General features: G+C 53.3%; 2 protein-coding genes across 2 annotated transcripts in view; both read right to left on the bottom strand.

Moving 5' to 3' along the window:
- Window positions 1–653: 653 nt before the first annotated feature.
- ANKRD23 (ankyrin repeat domain 23) lies at window positions 654–6232 on the bottom strand. Its single transcript, XM_004686138.2, has 9 exons — window positions 6182–6232; window positions 4801–4947; window positions 4504–4644; window positions 3355–3480; window positions 3016–3114; window positions 2830–2928; window positions 2592–2690; window positions 2375–2473; window positions 654–2289 (listed from the first exon to the last, which is right to left on the bottom strand). The coding sequence occupies exons 1-9, from the start codon at window positions 6206–6208 to the stop codon at window positions 2194–2196; spliced, it is 933 nt and encodes a 310-aa protein (XP_004686195.1). The 5' UTR covers window positions 6209–6232; the 3' UTR covers window positions 654–2193.
- Window positions 6233–9443: 3211 nt separating this feature from the next.
- Window positions 9444–9979, bottom strand: part of ANKRD39 (ankyrin repeat domain 39) — a 7057-nt gene continuing 6521 nt past the window's right edge. Inside the window, exon 4 of the mRNA XM_004686139.2 lies at window positions 9444–9812. Within this exon, the coding sequence (XP_004686196.1) occupies window positions 9669–9812 (144 nt within the window). The 3' untranslated portion in view covers window positions 9444–9668. The remainder of the gene's footprint in view (window positions 9813–9979) is intronic.

Raw genomic sequence — 9979 nt, forward strand, 5'->3', positions numbered from 1 at the left:
GATTTTGGCTGGAACTGCATTAAATCTGTAAACTTGGGGAGAACTTATATCTTTACTATGTTGCATCATTCAGTCAGTTAATAATGTATCTTTTCCAGTCTTTGATATTCATCAGCAACTTGGTTTTCAGCATATGCATCCATATGTCTTCTGTTAGATTTACACCTAAATGCTTACTGTAAATGGTACTGTTTTTAATTTTGGTGTCAATAGTCATGGCTAGTTTTTGTGTGCTTATCTAAATCCTGCGTTCTTGCTGGACCTCCCTTCCCCTAAAGGAGCTTTGGGAGGCTTGCTGAGGATTTCATAAATAAGCTGCGTTATAACGCTGCTATGTAGTCCTACCTCCAGGGATTTTGCCTTAACCTGCCTGAACACCAGGGCTTTGCAGATCTTCCTCAGTGGTTTGAATTAAGCAACCAAGGCCAAGAAACAATGCCCTTGACTGTGTCCTTCAGTGAGCAGCGGTGCCTAGTGGACCGCACTAGTGCCCACACTGCCGCTGGAATGTGCTGGATTAATACAGCCCCGCTTGCCGTCAGGCAGACTGGTGAACAGGCTTGAGCTTTGTTGCTCAGGATGACAAGGCCTTGGGCCTAGTGACTGACCCCTCCCAGCCCAGAACAGACAGTGAGGCTGTGTTGGACAATCAACCAATTTTAATGAACAAAAAGTTATGATCTGTATAAAAAGGTGGTTCTGTCTGTCTCTTAAGTGTCCCCATTTTCTAGATGGGGAGTTGTCTACTCCATGGACTTGAACACCTATTTCTCCTGGGCCTCCAGTGCCACGTTAGGCTCTGGTTGTTGCCACAGGGCAGGAGCTGCCCAGGTGGAGGAGTGTGTATTTGTGGCCCCTGGTGGGGAGCCCTGGTCAGTTTCTTCACGTAGGAAAAACAGCCTTGTTCTGGGCCTCAGAGGGCCTCTGAAGTCAGGCTAAAAATAAGTGCTCCGAAATGGTACCTCACGCACATGAGGAGGGCGAAAGTGTCAGCCCAGCCCTCGGCCCGTTTCCCAGTTCAGGGCACAGTCTTAAGATTCACTTACTGGCTTGTAAGGACCCAGCCTTCGCCAGTAGTACAGGTCTACACCGGTGCAGCTTGAAACTTAATGGATAAGGAAAGAGGAAGGAACTTTTAGAAGAGCCTGTGTAAAGTTGGGTCTTAGAACTGCCACCAATTAGCAGATGGTTAACCCGCCTCTGCTTCCTGGCTGGGCGGAGGGCCTCAGTGTCCTGCTCTAGGGGATAGAGCAAGCAGGTGCAGCAGCTATAGGAGCCAGGAAGGGCTTCAAGCCCAGGGCAGTAGTAGGGCCTGAGGCGAAGTGGGGTTACGGGCCACCGCCCCCAAGTTGAGTGGGCCACAAGCAACCCCAGCACCCAGGCACTTGCCCCTACAAGGAAAGCCAGTGGGCACGGGTTTCCCTGAAAGAAATAGGAGCTCCAGATCATTGGTCTAAGAGCCTCTGGGGCAACCAGGTTGGTACTGGACTTCTGTGGCAGAGGAGCCTCAAACCTGTTGAACAGCCCCCTCCAGATGGCCAGGCCCAACATCAGAGTCTCTAAGACCAAAGGTATGTAAAGCCACTCCAGACCCTACCAGGGTTGCTGCTGATAGGCATGGAGTTGCCTGGAGAAACCCCTGCCCAAGGGCCTGGGCCAGCTGCAGAAGGGCCTAGCCTCTTCGTGGCCGATTCCAGTTGCCTTTGTAGGTCTCTGGTAGTAGCTGTTAGCCATGCCCTGAATCACCACCTGATGGGAGACTGGCCCCGTGGAGGCAGGGGCTGATCGTCTCCCAGACTGGGCTCAGTGGACACTGAGGGGATCTGGCACCAGCCCGTGGTAGCTCGAGGCTTAGAGTCGTTTTCTGCTCCGTCCTGGGCTCCCATTATCCATCCTTGTCTGGACCCACTTTTCCTCTTACCCGCGGTCCTCTGCCTCAGCCCCTTAGCTCAAGCCCTAGCAGGGAATGAGTCACCCCTGAGACATGAAGCCAGGGAGCCTGCTTGTCTACCTGCAGGGCCTGGAGCTGCTCCTCGGCCTCCACGGGGCGGCCCCGGAGGCTGGAGGAAACGCCCTGAGAGGAGTCGGGACTGAGGTCGGGACCGCAGGGGTGCAGAGGCTTTAGTCATGGAAGGATGGGAGAGGAAGGGAATGGAATGGTGGCGCGGTGACCCTGCAGGTCTGCTGTCATCGCTAGCATCGGGTCCGGGGGTGCCCCACGTGGGCCTGCAGTGCTTCCCGGATGCCCCGCTGCCAGTCCCGAGCCAGCTGCACTGGGGTCATGGAAGCCTGGGGACGAAGATGCTGGGTCAGTTCTTAACTTCCCCAGGAGGGCCCCACCCACCCCTCTATGGCAGGGCCGGCGGCTCCTCACCACGTTCCGCACGCCCAGCCGGGCTCCGTAGAGCAGCAGCACCTTCATGGCTCTGTAGTTCCCGTGACGCACAGCCTCGTGCAGTGCCGTGTCCCCCTCCTTTGAAAAAGAAGACATGGTTCCAACCTCCCTGTCCTTGGGGACTGACAGGTTGGCGGGTGTCTTGGTCACTGTCCCCCCTAGAGCTGCCCTCAGACTGGAAGGACCAAGCGCCTACCTTGTCCTGCGCGTTAATCTGGGCTCCACATGCAATGAGGTGCTCCAGGCAGTCACAGTGCCCTGTGCGCACAGCCACATGCAGGGGGGTGCTCCAGATCTACGGGAGCAAGCGAGAACTGGCGTCACCCCAACGCCAAGGGGCGCTTCCCAAAGGGCTGTGCTCTCTCCTGGAATTCACCTCAGTGCACAGCTCCCCTGGCACCCACTGGCCACCCTCACAGCACTGTGGCCCTCACCTTGTCCCGGGCGTCGACCTGAGCTCCCTGGTTAAGCAGATGTTTGAGGATGTCCAGGTGTCCTCCACGGCAGGCCCAGAACACAGGGGTCCTGTCCAGCTGCAAAGCAAAAGCATCAAAGCGCTCTGATAGGCCGTCAGGCTGGGCGGGCGGGTGCCACGCAGACGGGCCTTCCCCAGTTCTCACCAAGTCCCGAGCGTCCACAGCAGCACCCGCCTCCAACAACTTGTTCACAAGCTGGCCGTGACCCTTGAGGCAGGCCCAGTGCAAGGCGGTGCGGTGGAGCTGGGGGTGGAGACAGGTGGTTAGGCAGAGGGAACACAGCCCTCCCCAGTGGTCCCACCCAGGCTGGCTCCCTGACAGCTGCTTGCTGCCTCATCCTGGGTAAGGTCTTCCTCCTGGCTCAGGAGGCACCACAGGACTCTTGCCCAGGAAAAAGTCCTGCAGTTTCCTAGGCTGAGACTAGAACACTTTGAAGGACAGGTAAGGCTGTGGTCTAGTTCACCTGCCCCCCACACCCCCTACCTTATCATGGGCGTTGGGGTCCCCGCCGTCTGTCAGGTACTTGTCAATCAGGGCTTCCTGGTTCTCAGCAGCTGCCTTCAGGAACATCTCCAGGTCCACAGGCCCCAGCTGGGCCTGGGACTGCGGCTGGGTAAGTTGAGGAACAAAACCAAGTCACTCCCTGGAATTGTAGGCCTCTAACTTCACAGCTTCACCAAGTGAGGTCTAACCACAGCCTAGCCATGTGGTTTCTAAAGAGCTGAGAACCAGCATGTTGGTTTGTACAAATAACAGATTTTTTAAAAAAGATTTTATTTATGCATACAGAACTGGGGTACAGGCTGGAGGTGCAGGGGCAGTGAGAGGCTTCACCAGAGACAGAGTGGACTGCAGACAGGCAAATCAATGAAGTACATTGCTGATGGGGGCAGCGGGCGAGAAAGGAGAGGTCTGCCATGCCATGTGGGTCAGCTCTGGGGCTGGGGATTGAACTTGCACTGAAGAGGCCACAGCTCGGCTTAATGTTAGCTTTGCAGTGCAGTGCTCCAACCCGCTGTGCCACCAGGGAGGGCCCCAAAATAGATTTTTAAAGAACCTATCCCCGGAGGGTCTGGCTAAATAGGCATGGGAGTGGGGTGTATTATGGGGTTGACTAGCGGTTTCCTCCAAAGTTTGTATATTTAAGTCTTAACCCCTCATAGCTCAGAATTCAACCTTATTTGGAAATAGGCTTGCTGTAGCTGTAGTTAGCTGAGTAAGTTGTGCCCTGTTCCAGTGTGACAGGCCCACTGAAGGGGACCTTTAGACACCTCTGCCATGTGAACACCAAGGCAGAGGTGGGGAGGACCCACCTGCAAGCTAAGGAGTGCTGCAGAGTGCTGCCGGGCCCTTGGGCCGTGGGGGCCGACAGATTCTCCCCCGCAGCCTCGGACCCAGCCTGCACCGGCCTGTCCGGGCTCTGAGCCCCTCACCCTTGAAACGATAACCTTTTGTTGTTTAAGCCCCGCTGCCTGTGCTACTTCTTTTCGGCAGCCCTAGCAAATACGCTTTTCTGGAACCGGCTGTGCCGTTGTGGCCAGCAGCATCTGTCCACCTACCCGAGCTCTCCCAGGGGGACGGGACGCTGTCCCTCAGGAGCCTAGTCTAGTGTGTGCACCCGCAAATTCTCACCTTAACCACCCACTCAGGTGTGCTGGGGGGGACGCTGCATTTCAGTTTCAGTTTCAGTCGCTTTTCTCTTCGTCTTTGAACCAAGTTTTCCAAGTCGGCCAGATTCTCCAGGTTAACTCTGGAACTGTTAAATCTTTCAAGCTGGGGTCGAAGAGAACACCACGCCCGACATCAGCCACGGGTGACGGGAACCTCGGTGTTTCAGCTCCCTGCCCACAGGAGAAACCCAGCCGCTTGGGCTGGCCGGTCTTGGGACCCTGCCCCCAGAGATCTCCGCCACCCCAACCCCACACTCACTTTCTTCTTCTTCTCCTCTTCCAGCCTCTGCCTTTCCCGGGCTGCAGCCTCTTGGGGTCCCAGCCTCCAGCAAGTAGGCCGGCCTCCAGGATCAGGACCTCCATGTCCACATTCCAACACTTTTCTTCCAACTCCTTCTCCACTTACCTGTAGGAACAGGAAAAAGAATCAGAAAAATAAGGCGCGCTTCGAAAACGTTGGTGTGCCGCTCAGGGGAGTCATGACAGAGCTGACATACCAAGGCCTAGCCCGACCCTCCTCAAAGCTTCTGGAGGGCGTGCTTCCTGTTGCCCATGGTTGTTGCTGGCTCCCACCAGCTTAGTGCCTGTCAACGAGGCCTATGTGGTGACAAGTGCCCCCCACCCCCGTCCTGTCAGCAGGAACGCAGGGTGGGAACATGACGCCACCTCTATTTATACTGTGGGCGCGTGGCCCGGTCAGCTCAAGGCAGAGGACAGTTCAACTTCCCTCGTGGGTGGTTGACCTTATGCCTACCAGATCACGCCATGGGTGCACCTGACCCCAAGCTTAGTGGCACAGAGGAGATGCCTCTGGGATAAAATTCTGAATTCCTGGGCTCAGATCTTGGTGCTTTATGAAGCTTCATCAGTAAAGCAGGGTCAAACTAGCACTTACCTCACAGAGCTGCAAAGATGAAATGAGTCATTGGGTCTTGTGTTGGGACCAGCCTCACCCAACAAAAATTCATTCTTACCTCCTCAACCCCCACCCCCAAAAATTCAGGATCTGGGGAGTACTGAGGAATAAGCATGTTAGGGGGCGCCTGGGCTTCTGACCACATGCAACTGTATTTCCTTCTAAAGCAAACTCATAACCATACACTCCCCCGGCTCAGCCTGTCACCTAGTAAAGGCCCTTCCAGGGGGATGCCAGCTGGGCATTGTCACACCCTTCACTATGCCCTGCCTCACTAAAACATGCCCAAATGTCCCTTCTCCTCACAGCCCGGGGTACACAAGAGCACCCTTCTCTCGCCTCCACGACAGCCGGAACGGTGCACCATTTCCAGAGCAAGGGTCAGCATGGCGGCTGAGCCACACTTGTGTCTTCTGGGGTAACCTGCCACCTCCCTGCCCACCCTCTGCCATCATGGTCGGGGTGGAGCTCACTAACTCAAGGATTTTCATGTCTACCTTCACCTGACGTGTCTACCTTGGCCTCCTTCGTGCTCCCTAACCCCTCACTTCTCACGAGAATTTAGCAAACCAGAAGAGTTGCATGTTTCTGCTCCTGATGCCTGAGCCTCAGGTCACAGTAAGAAGCTGCCTACTCTCCAGCCAGCCTCCTTAACCTGCCGAGATGGTCTTGGGGGTGCAGGATTGCCATCACCCAACCTCCCAGCCCTGCCCCACGTCCTTACCAACTGCTGGATGCTGATGAAGTCCATGGTCCCCCCCTGCTCTCCACACCCCCCAGTAGAGGAACTGAGCTGCTCAGTCCTTTTATAGGAGAGTTGTCTCTTGGGAGGCAGGGCAGAGGCTGGCACCTGTGCCAGATAACTCTGTGGCTCTGTAACACCCACCAAAATACCCATGTGGGCATACAGCTTGCTGATGATGGCAGAAGAGCTGTTTTGAGCTGAGTCAGTTGCACCCTCAGACACCCACTATCCTGCACCTGTGCCAGCCCCCTCACTTAACAGTAATTCAACCAATAAGCACATGTCCTGTGGTGTCTGGGCCACTAGCCCAGATCTAGGGGAGTAGTTCCCACTCTTAAGTCTAGACACCACTCATGAAAGAGTTGGCTATGAATCTCCATGCTGCTATTGGTCCGACTACCTGAGCCCCTGAAAGACAGTCCAGCTGCCCCAGCAAAAGTCCAGAATCCAAAAGAGATCCCCAGAAGGGACAGGCCCAAGAGGCTAACTTCTGCCTCAGGAATCCTCATAGCACCAATATGAGGAATTCGGGCTTCAAGTGATTTTCCAGCTCCCAGCAAGTTTTATTATTATTATTATTTTTTTTTAACAGTATTTTTTTTTTTAAAGATTTATTTATTTATTTGTACAGAACTGGGGTACAGGCCAGAGATGCGGAGGGTGAGAGAATTCACCAGAGACAGAGCGGGGAGCAGAACAGGCAGATCGACGAAGTACACTGCTAAGGGGAGCAGCGGGCGGGTCAGGAGAGGTCTGCCACGCCATGTGGTCGCCTCCGGGGCAGGCGGGAATCGAACTCATGAGGAAGTGGCTTTAGACCCTCAGTGCTGTGCTTTAACCCGCTGCGCCACCAGGGAGGGCCTATTATTTTTTTTATAAAGATTTACTTACGGACACAAGAACTGGGGTACAGGCCAGAGGTGCAGAAGGGTGAGAAGATTCACCAGAGACAGAGTGGGGAGCAAAACAGGCAGACTGACAAAGTACACTGCTGAGGGGAGCAGCAGGTGGGTCAGGAGAGGTCTGCCTGCCATGTGGGCCACCTCCCTGGGCAGGGATCAAACTCATGCTGCAGTAGCTGCCTATAGCTTCACAGTGCTATGCTGCTTTAACCCACTGCACCACCAGGGAGGGCCTGCTCCCAGCAAGTTTCAAGGCTACTCTCCCTATTCTTGGTGGTTTTTTTCCCCAGGGACCCCTATCTCTCCCTCACCATTCCAGGAGGGCCGATGCACCGGGTTATACCATCAGGAGCCAAGCACAGTCTGTTACCAGAACCTCATGCCTCTCCATATCTTCTGTGCCCCACAGAAGCTCCCTGCCAGACGTTCTTCTGGCAAAGAGTGTGCCCTTCCACAGGAAGGTGAAGTGGAGATTCACACTTTGGCTGAGTATGGAATGTGAACCATTAATCAGTTGTAAAGCAACAGCAAGTCTCCAAATTTAAACTTTCTAGTGCCTGGTAATGCCATGAATACCCTTCACCCAGCGGTGCCTTGAACTCTGCCTTGACCTTTGGAAGGAAATCTGATAGCTAGTAAATAAGACTCCAGAATCAGAGTAACATGAGCAGAGATGACCAGAACAAGGAGGAGGGAGAACTCCAGGTCAAGGACAGCCCAAGGCCCCAAAGGGCTAACCCCGGTGCCCCAGGCTAGCTTCTTTGTAAGTGCATCCACGTTTTGAGACTTAGGGAACCTCAGAGACTATTTTTTAAAGAAATTCAGTCCCTATGTGTCAGGGTATTGTTTTTTTGTTTTTGTATTTTTTTTAAAGATTTATTTACTTGTACATACAGAACTGGGGTACAGGCCAGAGGCTCAGGGGTGGCGAGAGGCTTCACCAGAGACAGAGTGGGGAACAGAACAGGCAGATCGACGAAGTACACTGCTGAGGGGAGCAGCGGGCGGGTCAGGAGAGGTCTGCCGCGCCATGTGGTCACCTCGGGGCAGGCGGGGATCGAACTCATGCGGAAGTGGCTTTAGATTCTCAGTGCTGTGCTTTAACCCGCTGCGCCACCAGGGAGGGCCCTGTTTTTGTATTTTTTAATCAAAGATGACTTCTTGCCTTTGGTTATGAGAAAGAACAGTGGGCAAACACAAGAAAAATGACAACTTTAGCTCTAGGCTCTGTTGCCCACCACCAACTCTAAAATTCCACTCCTTCAACATTCAAAGGCAAGGGCATTTTGCATCAATAGTCTTCATCTGAAACCCTCAGAGAAACTTATTTCTCCCACATGAAACTAGTTGCTAGTACCTCTAACTTATTAAAAAAAAAAAAAAATACTCCTTGTAAAATTCAAACTTAGCAAATAAAGCTCAAGGCCTCTTAGCTCGCCAACCACTCCTGGCCCGGTGGCCAGGGGGCCATGGTATACCAGTAGACTTCCTCTTACGTCCTGTGCAGCCTGTGCAGGCACACACAGTTCTGTGGGCGCATTTAGGCAGCAGCCTGCGACACGCCCCCCTCAGAATCTCTGCGTTAGTAGGCAATGCACTCAAATGCCGCATGGGCCAGGACTTGGCTGTTCCCCTTTCAGAAGCAACTAAGTCACCTCCATTTCTGTTTTACATTACACCTCATGCTCCAAAGCACGTCTCTGAAAATGCCTCTGTAAATAAGTGTCTTTGCATACATGGATGGATGTTCTTTAGGCAGTCGTGGAGAGATCAAATTATTAGTCCTGCTTGTTTAAATTTTTAAAATATTGCCATACTGCCTACACCAATTTCCATAAACATGTGTCAATAAAGTGACAATATCCAGAATGTATAGACAACTCCCATGAATAAAAATAAAATAATGAAAAAAGTTGAAGTAGACAAAGGGTATGGAGAGGAGACTCACAGAAGACAGGTCTGTAGCCTCACTAGGAATCAGCCATAGGAAAGAAAATTTAAAATCTATGAGATTGTCAAGGTGGTGCCATTATGATCTGAAAGCAAGTGCTGACTAGGTATAGGGGATGGTGCTCTCATGTCCTGCTTGCGGTGCGCAGGCACGCTCCCGCTCTCCATGTATTCATTAGTTTAATCCCCACTGTGACCTTGAGCGAGGCCTATTATAGCTGCTGTCATCTTACTGAGGAGAAAACTGGGACAGAGGACCAAGTGACTTATATATGGTCACTGGCTTGAAAGCAGCTTTTAATTTGTCATATATTCTGTAGTTTCTTCTAGTATCTACACAATTTTGTTTTTATCTTTAATCTACTTGAAATTTATTTTTGTGCATGGGATGAAGTTAGGATATAACTTTATTATGTCCACAGGAACTGTGTAGAGTATGATCATCTGCCCAGGCTTAAGTGCCTGCAGTCCCACCTAAGCATCTCCCCTATTCCAGTGGCCAAAAGGGGCTCTTCCTGGGTCTTCAGGCCTTGGTGTCCCACCCTGCAGCATGGAGGGGCTGGGAGTGCCATCCTGTGTGCCCGTGCAGGACAGCCAGACACAGAGGTGGTGACTCAGCTGGCCAGCAGGTCCCGCAGATCACTGTTGTGGGGCAGCAGGTCACACGCTAGCCGTGCCTTCCGGTCCCGGACAGCTTTGAGGGCCGGGCTGTGCTGTAACAGGAGATAGCAGATGTCCACGTGACCCTTCTCAGCAGCCTGTGGAGAGAGAGAGCCCTGAATCAAAATCAGACCCCTGGGCCCTCCCTGGTGGCGCAGCGGGCTAAGGCACAGCACTAAGAAGCTTAAGCCACTTCCGCATGAGTTCGATTCCCGCCTGCCCCGGAGGTGACCACATGGTGTGGCAGACCTCTCCTGACCCGCCC

Source organism: Condylura cristata, unplaced genomic scaffold, assembly GCF_000260355.1.
Source record: "Condylura cristata isolate star-nosed mole 26May11 unplaced genomic scaffold, ConCri1.0 scaffold00020, whole genome shotgun sequence".
Classification (NCBI taxonomy): Eukaryota; Metazoa; Chordata; class Mammalia; order Eulipotyphla; family Talpidae; genus Condylura; species Condylura cristata.